The 14,307-nt window shown below is 41.1% G+C and overlaps 1 protein-coding gene across 1 annotated transcript; it reads right to left on the reverse strand.

Annotated features, from left to right (window-relative positions):
- Positions 1-143: 143 nt before the first annotated feature.
- On the reverse strand, positions 144-12,322 carry LOC118328683 (dysbindin-like). The gene is made up of 4 exons (XM_035662561.1): positions 12,085-12,322; positions 1,241-1,393; positions 1,000-1,143; positions 144-915 (listed from the first exon to the last, which is right to left on the reverse strand). Exons 1-4 carry the CDS (start codon positions 12,125-12,127, stop codon positions 653-655), a joined length of 603 nt encoding a protein of 200 aa, XP_035518454.1. The 5' UTR covers positions 12,128-12,322; the 3' UTR covers positions 144-652.
- Positions 12,323-14,307: the final 1,985 nt, after the last annotated feature.

The raw sequence follows: 14,307 nt of genomic DNA on the forward strand, positions 1-14,307 counted from the left end.
AAGCCTTTTTATGAGGCTGCCCCCACAGGTTCTGGTCCCCCTGAAGCATTTTTTAAATATAGTCTGGTAGCAGGTAAGCACTTGTTTACACCTAAAACACCTTGAACCTGCAAATGTTTACTTGATTCTTAGAAACACATGGATACATTTTCCCACCTTCCTTTATTGTTAAAACAAAGAAATCTTGTGAGAGATACATTTCAAATTAGAGCTAGAAAACATAATTTGCATTGGTAGGACAAAAACAGTACATTGAATAACTTGAAGTCTTCTCTTGCCAAATGTACCTCAATTCATACTTCACTGCTTTAATGTCCTGGGTTGTGTTAATACTGTACAAAATTCATCGTTCATCAGCTAAAAGGGCCTGTGGGATCGGAAAGAGGGGAACAAATCTCGTCCTTCAAAACATGCCAAAACAAGAATGAAAACAGCTGACAATTAATACGAAATCTCCATATGTCGCCATCTCCAAAACACACACAGAACCTAACCTATAACTCGAAAATAAAAGGAAAGGTTGAAAGCGGTGATAAGAGTCACTGTGTGGAAGACAGCAGCAGCTGAGATGCCTTTTTCAATAGCGTGCATCCCATCCAGTCCATCCTTCGCCCCCGGCCAAGGCGTCCACTACTGTGCCACAGGGTGCGTCCTAGGAAGACGATGATGGAGTCTGACTTCTCACCTTCTCTATCTCTGGAGGTGCGGCTCTTCGCTTGAATGTGCTGGTGTGTGTTTCCTCGTCGTCTGACCTGACTACAGGGGTGTCTGCTCCGTTGGCATTGGTGGTCTGGCTGTCGGAGGAGGAGTTTGAAGATGTGGAGGACATGCGGGACTTGGCCTCAAGACCCTCAAGGACATGTCGAAAGAGTCCATTACTAATGACTTCCTCGTTGTTGTTGTTGTTTCCTTGGACTGTGAGTCAGATAGAAGATATTGTTAGGGATGTAAGCATGCAGTGTGTCTTGTAATCTCTGTTCTAATTTCAGGTTTTCATACCTGGCAGTGGGGAGGTCATCACCCCCTCTTCTCCCCCAGAGCTGAAGAAGACATCCAGTGCCTCCTGGTCAGAGATGTCAATCAGCTCCATCTGGTCCAGCAAGTCCACGTTCACCTCCATGGATGAGATGCTGCCGATTGGAGCTGCAGGAGAGGGGAAGCAGTAAAATGATGTGCATCTGTATTTGAACATGCATTCGTGTATGCATGTGTTTACAGAAGTGCCACCAGTCCAACTCACGTCTCTTGTAGTCTCGGATGCAAAGGTGCGCCGAGGACAGGTATACGTCCACATCATGCTGGAAGACCTCCTCGAAGAAACGCTGCCTCTCTCTCAGCTTGAGCTGCTGTGCTGCATCCACATCTGGGATCCTCTGGCCACGCTCGGTTTCCGCTGGTAGTCACAACAAGAGGACAGGGAGTGAGATACCAGCTCAGGTAAAGGTTTATACCTGATACGGTATACAATTTCAAAGCCAAAGAGCACAAAGGGCTGCATTCCAATCAAAGACTTCACAAGGCATTTAACAGACAAGATCCTCAGTCCCTTGTTGTGCCAATCAGTGAGATTGCTTTCTGTTGTATAATGTGATTTTAGTCACACAGGAGTCAAATGTTGGTAGCCAGGAGGGGGAGACATTGAGCTGTAAGTGAGAGACATATGAGGTGGAATCTCCTTTTAATGGGCTCTGCTAAGATTGTCTTTTGAAATATAACATAGCAAGGAGACGTGCTGAAAAGTCAAGCACATAATCACATCTAATAAAAGATGTTGCTGATATGTAAACTATGAACAACTGTTTTAATTTGCCACTGAACTTTCATTTTTTTATGGACTATTATTAATTCCACACTGCTTCTTCTGATAAAACAAACTGTTGCTTTTATCAGGACACTAATTAAACAAACTCTGAGCATCCACACTGTACTAGCCTGCACATCAGCCCTGAACCACAGATTGATCTGCAAAAACAAGCTGTCAGGTCCTTTACTAAGTTAATCTTGTTTGAGATACCATACTATCCCATTTTCCCCCTCCTCATCACCGCTGTAATAAAGCTGAGTGCAAGTCCAATGTGTGTGAGTGGAAGGGTGAATTGCAGCAGTGAGACTGCAAGAGAAATGATGTAGAGCATAAACTCTGAGTATGCACTGACAACTGTTGTAGTCTTTTATTATAAAGTACATTTACACTCTTTCTCCCTTTACTATATCTTACACAGTCAATAGAATAGTGTCTGAGTTTTGAGGAGAAATTGCTGCCTGCAGGCAGGGATTGAGCTAATTGGATGAGGCTTTCAAGCCATGTCTAAACTGGGAATAATGTCAAGATTATCTAGCCTACGTTGAGAGCAGCAGTCACAGCAGCTCTATTAATACACCACTGGGTGATGGAGGAAAGACATTCAGCTCAGGATGTTTACAGTACCAGCAAAGGAAAGGATTCCAGGGATTCTCTCTGTTCTCTGACAATATGACATAATAAAAGACTCCCATTGACACAACCTGACTCATAATGGTCCACAGTCATGACTCAGTAACTACTGCAGTCAGAATAAAGCTGCAAACAGTAAATCCAAAAAATTTAGATGTTGCCTAAAAGCAGCAACAGGTCGCCATCCACAGAGTGCAGTCCTCCCCACAAGTCATGCCCCAAGCACGTCTGTAGCAACGGGAGGACACGCGCCTGTCGCTGCAGCTCTGCTCTGCCCAGTCTGATGTCCTGCCTCCTGGGAACAGGGACCTCACAGGCTCCGGGATCAGATAGGCAGACAGCTTTGGAGAGAAGTGAAGAAGAGGACAACTCAAACCCCAGGGCTGGACTGACTGACAGCACCAATGGGCATACAGTATATGTGCAGAACCCGGAAATATAAACAGGATTCCCCATAGACCGAAAACATAAAAATCTACAAGCAAACTGACAGCAAAAAGTGATGAGCTGACGATACCTGCATCGACACAGTCACCATACTGCTGCTGTATGTGTTCCCCTTTGCATCCTTATGTTGTGTTGTGCTTTTCCCACATGGATGCTTACTTACTTCATTATAATAATGAAAATGTATATGATCTTGTCAGTTCTCAGTAATCATAAATTGCTTTTTAACGTGATATAACTTTGTCAAACACAATATCAATAGTGCAGTAGTTTGGTTTTTAATCTGCATAATGAATACAATAGTCTGATAAACCAATGTATGCTTTTTTTGGACTTTCAGACAAGCTTGGTTGGAGATTCAGGTGTAGTAGCCGTTAGCCGTTAGCCTCACGCAGAGATGAGGAGAGAGTTACAGAGGTTTTCAGCCCCCAACAGGCGCTGACTCGAGTGACTTTAATTTATCAGGGGGCTTTATACACTTTTTTTCTCACATGCCATTGAAGTCCCTGAGACCGGTAGACAGATTTTGATCTGCTCTTTACCAAACAGAAGAGACAAAAAACAGGTGTCACTACAAGTGCCCTGCAGGTGATGTAGTGATTATGACTGTGCAGTGAAGGAGTCTGACAGTACCGCCAGCAGGGTGCAACTGCTCTTTAATAGCTGCAAATTTACAAAAGAAAACTGATACCCTCAGATGGCAGGTGAATGATTACAAGTTGTTTATCTTGTGTCAGTCATCTTTATATGACATTTTCTCTTTGCAGCACTTCTTTGTGTAGACGTCTGAGGCTGTGAGTCTGCAAAGCTCTCTTCGCCTTGCACTTTTACACAATCAGAAACACTTTTGTCAAAGGGAGCAGCGCTGACAAAGCAAGATGTCAGTCACAATCAGGAGCTGCCTGTTTGACGTGTGTGTTTGGATGAAAAGAGCTCCTTGTTTAATGTGACCAGCCGAGGACATCGTGTCAGACAAAACACTGGATTTGTACTGGATGGATGACCATCCTTTCTTTTCTGTCAAAAGGAGAGCAGAAAGGACTCGTGATTACGTGTTTGTGTTGCAACTGTCTCCAAGAAAATGATGCTTTTCATTACAGGCTGCAAGTTTAAAGAAAATTGCTTATCCTGGAGTATTTTCCCACTTAGTTAACACTAATTGATCACAACATTGATTATTTTCTACTTAAAGGCTGAGGCCTGTGGAGAGCTAAAGGTTAGCTACAGATGTATATCCTCACATCGATTTTGCTTCCCTATCCAGTTCTTTTTTCCATTGAATCACTTTGATCAATACGTCTTCCCTGGCCACGGACGACCCGTGTGACCTCTAATTAGTGCAAACAGTCACACGGGAAAATCCTCTGTCACAAGAAAACCCTGGCCACAGTGTCCACATGAGGTCACATGTCTGGTCTGCTACAGCCACAACCCAAAGTCTTCAGTTTCATAGCACAAGATGTCTGAAGGGCCTGAGAGAGTGAGTGAGAGAGAGCGAGAGAGCAGGAGAGAGAGGAGACGAGAGAGTAAACCAACCAGTGCAGACTGAGTTTGACGCCGGGTGATCTTCTGCTTTCTTTGTTTTCGTTCTTTCTCTTTCCCTCTCTCTTTCTGTCCTTTTTCTATCTTTCTCTGTCCTTTTGTCCTTCTGTGTTTCTTTCATCTATATTTCTACCTTTCTTTCTCAAAACTGACTCTTTTATCTGTTTTCTACTTTTTCATTTTGTCTCTTTCTGACTCCCTGTCCTCATTATGTCTTTCTGTCTTCATGGGTCTCTCCGTAAATCTTTCTGTCTATCTTTCTTTTGTCTTTCTTTCTGTCTCTCTGTCAATCTTTACGTCTGTGTTTCTGTCTCATATTCTGTCTTTTTCCATCTCTCTTCCTGTCTTGTTCTTTGTCTTTCTGTCTCTCTTTAGTTTTTTCTCTTATTTTATTAATTTGTCTTTTTAGATAAATATTTTTTTCTTTATTTCTCCCTGTCTCTCTGTCTATCTCTTTCTTCCAGCCTTTCTCTCTCTCTATCTCTCTCTCTCTCTCCCTCTCTTTCTATCCCCCTCCTTTCCCTCTGTCTCCCCCTCCTTCCTTCCTCTGAGTGTTCAGGGACTTGAGAAAGAAAAGGTCATAGATCAGGGCTCAGGACCAGCTGGACATGCAGAATGACTGGAACAGACAGAAAGATGGAGACAGACAGAGTGGACCGGACGTGTATGTGTGCCACTGTGCCTCCCCACATAAAGACAAACCCAGCTCCTCCGCTCAGGGGGCAGTGAGAGAAAGGGCCCATTCAGAGACAGACAAAAGCAGAAATGTAGAGGAATGGGACTGGCCTGCACTCCTTAGACATGATGCCGTTTACAGGAAATAATTTTGGTTGGATGTAGTGGAGGGTGAATACACCTAAACTCAGCCTTCACTTTGTTTAGTAGAGTTACATTCTTAAACTATGGCTATCTTGGTTAAATTCTTTCTTTTCTTATTTAATCTTCTTCGTTCATTACATTGTTTTTGCTTAAATTAAATCCACATGAAAACTGTGTCATGGTGAGACAGAACTCTCCCAGCTGCCAGCAAATATAATGCCTCATCCCCACATGATGATACAGAGATTGTTTAATGCTCTTCTGTCTTCACTATGACTATATCTTATTTTCTAAACAGGGCTCATTGTATCTATTGTAAAAACCTTACATATGCAAAGACTGAGTTCACTGTCTGTATCTATGTAATATCTGAAAGTCATGTGCCTTTTTCTACTGACATGTTTTCAAGCTGGCATAGATGCACCAGCAGATAAACAGCAGAGGCAACACATTGATCTAGAGGCTAAATGAAGGGATAGGAGGGCCCGGTGTCGCCCACAGGCTGCCATTAGCCCATCACTGTGCTAAATGAAAATGTGAGCTCACTGGCAGACTCCCCTGTGACGGGGAAAGGGAAGGTCAGGGTAGAACGGAGCAGAGAAAACTGCCTCTCCAGATGATCCTGTTGTTTTTACACTTGTTGCTCTGGCTATAACCCCTTAGTAAACAGTAGTTAAACAGAACCCCCAGTGGGAACCATCGTTTGCTCGTCTGGTTTCATTATAGAACAGTTTGCCAGACTCTCAGTTTGAGTCTATTTATCCAAGCAAAATAACTTTTTCTTATTCCAGTGGATGAGGTCATCCCTGTTTATTGGCTGTGGTAGCGGGACGGACTTCCATGTGTTGCCTCAGCCATCCCACCATTAGATTTAAATAGACTGCCAAGAAAAACTCTACTGATGTCTGACTTACTGCATTTTCCCTGTTGTGCATGTAAGTAAGACCCTTTACATAATGAATATGTGAAAAAATTCTGAAATATATACAGAAATAAATATAGCAATAATTAAATAAATGAATAAATATATAGATAAATGCTCAAATGAATAATGAAAAAAACATTTAAATATGGCAATAAATAAACAAATGGGTAAAATGTATAAATAAATGCAAAAAAAATACAGAAATAAATGATTAATAACAAATACATCGATGTTTATTTAATTAATCAGTATATAAACCAATAAATGTTTTCTATTTTTTCTATAATTTATTCATTTATGTATAGAAACACATATTCTATTTCTATTACTGAAACATAACGACACAGGTATACAAAAAATAAATAAAAATAGAAATATAGAAAACATAGAAATAACAAATGTATATTTGTAGAATAGTCACAATTAACTATTACATTTACATTTAATTATTTATTTCAGTTATTTAGTTCAGCAAAGGGTCAGATATGCAGGAAAGGGCTGGCAGGCAGGAATTGAAGCCTGAGTACTCAGCCTCAGTACGGGGGCACGCGCTTTATGACCTGAGCCCCCTATTTATTTACTTTTTGATGACATATTTTTGTCTTCCATATCTCAATAGCTTCTTCTCTTCTGAAACCTGACCTGAAACTCTGAGGTAACACTTGTTTGGGCTGAGGCCACTGTGAATAGACTGGCTTGCCCTTTCCACCTAGACACTTTTTGTCAGAGGAGAGAGATTTTATTTCACATGGACGGATTCCCAACTGCGACGAGAGAGAGAGAGAGAGAGCAGAAGAAGGCTGTGAGTGGCTGTAAACACAGAAAGGCAGCAAGAAGGGTGCGGGAGGAAAGGTCGGTCAGGACAGGAATACTTGCAGAAAGCCTAAAAATGAGGAGGAGGATGTATTAAAAAAAATCTAGAGTATGATGGGAGAGAGGTTAGCCAAAAGTGAGTCAACAGGAGGGTGTGGGCCATAGAGATGGAGAGGATAGAGAGAAGGAATTCTGCACGGGCTCATTAGTTAAAGAGGATGTCTTGTTATTTTTACTGAGAGTCTCTTCTGTACCTTCCAGCACAACATTGAACTCAACCGCAGCAGCAGGCTGTTAGCAGTCTATAGTTGGTCATTAGTGGATCAGTATCTTTGCTAGGCCTGTTACAGTAATTAATGGTATCTCAGTGGTCATGAAGAATGGTGGAGTGACTGGTTGGCCACAGGTAGAAGATTTATCCTGCTTTAACAGCAAGAGCAGAGCTGCCACTATAACTGCATGTGCTAATTTATCACTAACATTAAAAAGATGACACTGAGTGCTTTGACACTTCCTGGTCAGCACATCCTGGGAGCTGCCAGGGAAGTTGCTCCTGCTGTTTTACACTTTTCAATTTTCTAGTGACTGCAGTTTCAACACCATCGCACTGCTTGCTTGTATCCTTTTCGCATTCCTGGGTACAGACAGTGCTTTGAACTGAAGTGGACCAGACGGATGGTTACGCTTGTAAAATGGACAATATTATCTTCGGAGACTATGCACTCCGTCTCACACTTTTATTTTTGGTTTCTCTCACTCCCCATTTTCTCCAAAAGGCTGCCATTTACTGGGCTCCAGTTGCAAGCACAGTAAATTATTTATGGCAGCTGTGTTTGTGTGTCCGTCTGGTCTACATATCAGTGCATGCATGTGTATGTTTTCATTTGCATATTAGATCTGGCTGTCTTCACCGGGACAAAGCAGTGTCCAGCACCGTCAGCCCAGTTCGTCAGGACAACAATGACATCAGTATTAACCCTCTCCTTCCTTCCCTGCTTGGATTACACCCAGACTGACAATAGGACTGTTTGTAGGTCAGTGCCCTGTCCCACTGCCCTCCATAAGCCCACAAGCAGACTGTCCTGAGTTATGATCAACACAATAGGCTTCACCAGCTGACAAAGTACTGACATGCTCATGTTTACCATGAAATCCTCTTATTCAGAATGACTATAAATGAACAGTAGAAAAAGATTATTAACTATTTTTAAGCAACCCAACCAGCCAATAATGCTCAAATCTCTGCAAGGGCTATAGAATTAATCATTAGTACATCTAGTGTGGCTATCAGTAGACTGACAGAGGACAGTTTATCGTATCTAAATGTAGTCACACTAAAAAACATGGAATTATCTAGTGATGGTTGACCGAGTTTCCAAGGGAGCGATGCAAACAAAGAAAGTGTTCTTTCAAGATTAAACCCACACAAGCTGACTTCCCTCATGGCAATCACTTCAGCATTCACACTGCTCACTGTTCTTCCTGGGAAAGCGGCGCTGCCTCTCCACATATTTGTTAGGGAGGTTTCATTTCAGCTGGGAGAATTGTGGGAATGTTTGGTTGAACGCAACACAGTCTCTCAGACATTTTACCCTCTGTTTGTTGAGGCTGAGGTAGGGTGGCCTGCAGACTGGCCAGAAAGACTGAATCATTACTTCATGTTGTCATGTTGATAAAAGAAAATTTGAGTAACTAGTTTACAAGATTACAGTATAATCATATTAAAACCAGAGTCAGATTCCTTGTATGTGTACATATACTTTGACAATAAAACAGAACAGATATTACAGTTTATTTATTTATTGTGTCTCATCTTAACTGTTATATGTGCATTTGTGTTTGTAACCTTTTTGAATGTAATTACTTTATTATTTTATTTTCTGCACTTCAGTTTTGTTTACTTAATTTAATTTCAGGCAACTTAATACTGCACCACAACTGCACTATAACTTATTGTTATGGCTGATCGGTGTATGTTGATACAGAGGAACATTTTGGAGTCATATCTCTGGCCTCTCAATGGATATAACTCCACTTACTCTCCTTTTAGCTCTGATTTTGGTCTCCGCCAGGACCTGGGAGAAATATCTGGCTCTTAAGCTGCTATATGCTACATTATGTTAACCAGCTAGTCGCTAATTTTGTCTTTCTCTAGTATAAGCAGCTTTACTTTCCCACCGTTTTTTCTCTCCTGCCAGTAATATCAGTGCCTCTGTGAACAAGCTCCAAATCATTAAACTATCCAAACAGGTGAATTTGTGCTACATGGTTTGCACATTTGGAAGATGGCTCACATGATGAATTGCTGTTGTCTCTCTGTGTAGGCCTCTGAACACTCAGAGTATGCCTGGAGGCGTCAGCTCTGTGTATACCCAGAGGATTCAGCTGAACAGTGAGTAGATGGATTTGTTAGAGAACTAATGAGAGGAGCTGGTCTGTGTCCCCAGGGCTACACAGCTTAGACTGTTGAATTGATGGGATCCTTATTCAGCCATCCATGTAAGGCTGTTTAGTGTAACCACACACAAACACACACATATAATCAACTTGAAGTGCTGACATGCCACAGGGCATTGTTTGTTATTATATAAGCTATGTATTTGCACCATGTAAGCTTTTCTCACACTGGTCAGGAATCATCCTGTTAGTATTCCTGTTGTCTCTGAAAGAGCATAACTGAGTATTAACACTTCTTTCAACACCAGTGATTGAATTGCTGGAAATACTTATTTTAATCAATCAGTGGAAGACTGTGGCGTTAACAAGCAAAGACACCAGCCATCAATATTTTATCACCAGAGAAATTACCACCAGTTTTACCCAATTCAAGTCAATCTGGTCCCAAACAAACAGCAGTGAAACACTTCATGGGTTCAGGGCTGTAATCTGAATTTAAAAAATACTGAGGTCATGAGACGCCCCCCACCCAGATACCACAAAATAAAGTTATGTTAACATTTTATTTAATCAGTGAATTGTTTAATTAGCTCAATAATTACACTGAATTAGGACAAGAAGTCAGTGCCCTTGACTGCCTGCCACAAGGCTACTTTTCGATGATTAGTCTTTTCCACATTTTCTGGAAAATGATAGTAAAATGGTCATTCGTTGTGGCGAACTTACCGAGAATTACTACCCAACTCTGCAGTTTCCTTCAGCTCCACAGAGCGTTTTATCATCTAGAAGCTCTTTGTTTTTGGTTTGTCTGGCCTACAACTTTACTCTTTTTGGTACAGTCTCAATACTGCCAAAGTGTTTTCAGCTGCAAGAAGCAACTGTCTTCAGCACAATCCAGCATCCAACAGCAAAAAGATAAGTCCAGCTGGAGAACACAGGGAGAATTTAGCAGCTGGAGAGTCAGATTTTTGCATGTTGTTGGTAGAGACCAAAAACAGAGCTATTAGGGTGTAAATATTGGGCTTACATTCACCAAGTGGTCACAAACATGACTCCAAATGAAGATGATGTTTCTCTGTATGTGCTGAATGTGTAAATAGGCAACTGTATTTTAACAAGTTCACTATAGCATCTTTATAAGGTGATATTATGTCAACATGTTTACAGCTTGTATCCGCCTCCCCAACTATTGGCCAAAAGATTTGTTATTGCAGGTTTAAATGAACTGGGTATAAAACATACTGGAGTTGGCCTCAATATTACTTAAAACCACCAATTTACCAAAAGAAAAAAAGCACAGAGTTTATGACATAATTGGTTTCAGTGGTAGCTACATATGTATGTGTATGTATGTGCTCAAGAGAAATAAATCAGGAGAATGAGAAGTTTCCACCTTTTTCACTGTGTCCAATTTGGCCCCATCTGTATCCCATCCAACTCAGACATTAAGCTCCAGTTTAGCAGAGCAGCTGAGCAGAGATATAAAATGTATGTATTCCTCAGAGTGCGATCAATTAAATATACTGACAGTACATGATATGGATTTTTACCCCTCTAATTTGCTCATTAAACAGAATCTACTCCTCAGTCCTATCTCGGTCATGTCCAAGGGGACTGGGCTAAGAATACATGGAGAGTAGAAACAATCCTTTCTACACCCAATACCCTGCTGTGCGTAACATGCTCTCAACAGCTGGTCAGTCCTTCACTCCACAGCACACCAGTGTGCCACTCTCTGGCACATTCCCACAATAATGAAAACGTGACAGAGCGGACTGTGGAGGCACAGGGGCTGTGGGGCAGAGAAACAGATGGGAGACGTCTTCTCTGGAGTCACAGCCCTGATCCTTTTTAGCCTCATGAAATCACACACTGATCTCACTGGGACTAATTCAATTTCAGGTCTGTGAGTCCTATCTGTGTTGGTGTGTCTGTGGAACGAGCTGCAGACCCTGCTGCAGTCAGCCGACTCTGATGAGATCTGCAGGCACAATCCCATTAGAAATAAGAGATCTTTGTCTGGAGCTCTGCGGTGGCCCCAATCCAAGCCTGCCTCAGTGTGTGTGTGTGTGAGGGAATGCGTCCCAATTCCTGTGCAGAGAGAGTGTGACCTATTCACTTGGTATTAGTGAACATTACTCAGGGTGATGATTCAACATTCCTGTCTGATTTTTTGGCTGGCACAGCACTTGGACCAGTCACTTCAGGCGGCATCAACACAATGGCAGCTATTTAACACACTGGCTGAGCTGTCACACATCAGCTTCTACGTTATCTGACACACACACACACACTTATAGTAATGGAATAAATTCTGTGTCTGTCCATAAATAACGTACGGTCATGCCTTTTCTCACTTTACATTAATTTGACACCATTTAATATAATATAGACACTGGATTTCATATAAGAAATTATTTCTGACATTTTTAACATTTTTACAGCAGCCACATCCCTTCACATGACAGACATGTGAGGCTTTCATTATAGCTTGAGTTTCTGCCTTAAATGTTCAATGTGTGTGTGTGTGTGTGTCTGACAACCAAATATGGAAAAATATTTTCTCCTCTCCAATGTCCTGCTCTAGATCTGAAAATAAAAACTGTGTTAAAGGAGAAAACTTGTGTCCTGATCTTCAAAAATCAACCTGAACTAAAAGGTAAGTTTTTTTTGCAAAAGGTTAAGAAGTTAAATAAAAATGACTCACAGGGTAGGCGTTTGTTATGAAGGTTGGCTGATGACGAGCTCATGCTGCTGCTGGAGAGTCGTAGATAATCAATCTGAGATGATGAGTGTGTGATGACCGGTCAGCCCTGTGAGAGTTCAGCAGAGGGTCTCCCGATCATCTCCCACCTCCTCTGCTCTGAAGTGACTGATGCTGACTGCCACACCACTGCTCTCCTGCCCCGCTTCCCTCTTTTTCCCCTCAGTGGATTCTGAGCCACTTGGCTGAAGCGAGAACAAGTTTGTGGCTTTGTGGAGCCAACCAGCTGACCAATGACAGGGAGGAGGGAGGAGCTGAGGGAGCCCGGGGAAGGGATTGAGAAGAGGGAAGGAGGGATTTTTATGTAACAGAGTGGAAAATACCAAGGAGAGACAGACAGACTGAAACACATGCCTTTGTTATTTTTGTCTTCCTACATCCCCTCCCTCGCCCTCCCTTCCTCCCCTTCTGTCTCTTATTCCCTGTCTCCCTTTTTTGTTGCAGATTTAAACCCTCTCTCTTCTGTGTCACCTTCAGGGTCAAGTGATCAAATCATATATCACATGAACAGGCAACAAATATCCCATATAACAGTTTTAATAATAAGTGTAATGATATTTATGTCCCTGAACAGTTTAAATGCCATTTCAGTTTTCCTCCTCACAAAGAACATTTTGTTCCTTACAGATTATTACATTCTGAATGAGTGTTTAATGTTACTATTCAATCTGAACACAATGTGCAACTAGATGAATAAAAATTCAAAATAAATTTCCCATCCAAATATTAATAGCAACATTTGCTGTACAAGCTGTTAGGTGTCTTATTTGATGAATATCCTACAGAACAAAATTAAGAAATATCCATTGATTTCACGTTAAAGTTAAAACCACTATTGGTTAAACAATCTGTATGTATCTGCAACTACTTAGATAAAGCCTAATTATTTACGTAGTTTTTTTTTAGCAAAAATGCCAAATAGTCTGTGTTTCAAGCTTGATCCAGAGAGGATTTGCAGCTTGTTCCTGTTTTATATAAATATAAATTATGTATCATTAGCTTATTTAGGTTTCTGTGTAATTATTTATAGACATCACCTGAGGATGTGGGAAATTGTGATGGGCACATCGTTGTCTTCTGTACTTCTGACATTTTACAGACCAAACTATTTACCCATTAGTTGAGAAATGATCACCAGATGAATCAATGATAAAAAGAATAATATATTTAAATATGTGTTATATATATATGCCATGTTAGATTACTAAACATTGGCTTTAACAACCAATTGTTCGGGTGCTCTGATGGCCTAGGGGTTTTTGTACAACATCCCCAGTTTGAGTCCAGCCAGGGACTTTTGTTGCATGTCGTTCCCGATCTCTCTCTCTTTCTCAGTTACTGTCATTGACTCCCAAATACAGGCAAAATACTAAAAACAACCAAAAACCTAATTTTGGTTGTTGAAACCTTCCCTCAAAAATCTTCATATTTCTTCAAACCATCATTTGGATGACTTACTTACATGGGAAAGAGTCAGGAAATTAAGACAGGTCAATATCTGACAATCTGTGTGTCAGGGACACCATCTAGTGGACAACAGACAACATTTCCACTTCCTCTAAGTTGAACTTGCTGATTGCACAATATTTGCACACATAGCCTTCACAAAGCACCATTACATCATCGCCATTTTCCAAAACACTGCATCTGCATTTGCGAGAGACTTTTAAAGAGTGCCTTGCTTCAGCTGCAGACAGGAGAGGTTGCTGGTGTGACTCATCTGTTTGTGAGAATAAGCAGTGAACAAACTTGTTGATCACCCACAAATTGATCAACAGATTTCTTTTCTTTAGAATATTTTTTTTTTTTTTTTTATTTATTAATCTTTATTTATAGAATGCTTTAATAAAACATAGTTCTTCACATAAGACAACAAATAACCTTTATATGTTTATGTCTAGTGCACAAGCATGGAAACTTTCACTACTGAAACTCACACTTCTGTGTCTGTGCCAAGCTGAAAAGTGAAACTTCAAATACAGGCTGTAATGTAGCAGTTGGGAAGTGGTGGGAGTGACTGGCGATTTCTATCAATAAAAACACTCTTTGTAAATGTCAGTGGTAGTGGTGGTTTAGCTTATGTACTAGTTGTGGCAAAGACTGCAATGCAGCGTCTTACCATGCCATGAACTCTCCCCGGCCTGTGTGTGTGTGTGTACATCAGAA

Source organism: Morone saxatilis, unplaced genomic scaffold, assembly GCF_004916995.1.
Source record: "Morone saxatilis isolate NCDOM2014 unplaced genomic scaffold, NCSU_SB_2.0 Contig18, whole genome shotgun sequence".
Classification (NCBI taxonomy): domain Eukaryota; kingdom Metazoa; phylum Chordata; class Actinopteri; family Moronidae; genus Morone; species Morone saxatilis.

What these genes read in the sequence shown, in the direction of transcription:
- LOC118328683 (XM_035662561.1), bottom strand. Translation starts at nt 12,127, where the DNA reads ATGAGCTCGTCATCAGCCAACCTTCATAACAAACGCCTACCCT. An exon ending in TCATAACAAACGCCTACCCT is followed by an intron (nt 1,394 to 12,084) that starts GTGAGTCATTTT and finishes TGTGACTACCAG; the next exon opens with CGGAAACCGAGCGTGGCCAG. An exon ending in CATCCGAGACTACAAGAGAC is followed by an intron (nt 1,144 to 1,240) that starts GTGAGTTGGACT and finishes CCTCTCCTGCAG; the next exon opens with CTCCAATCGGCAGCATCTCA.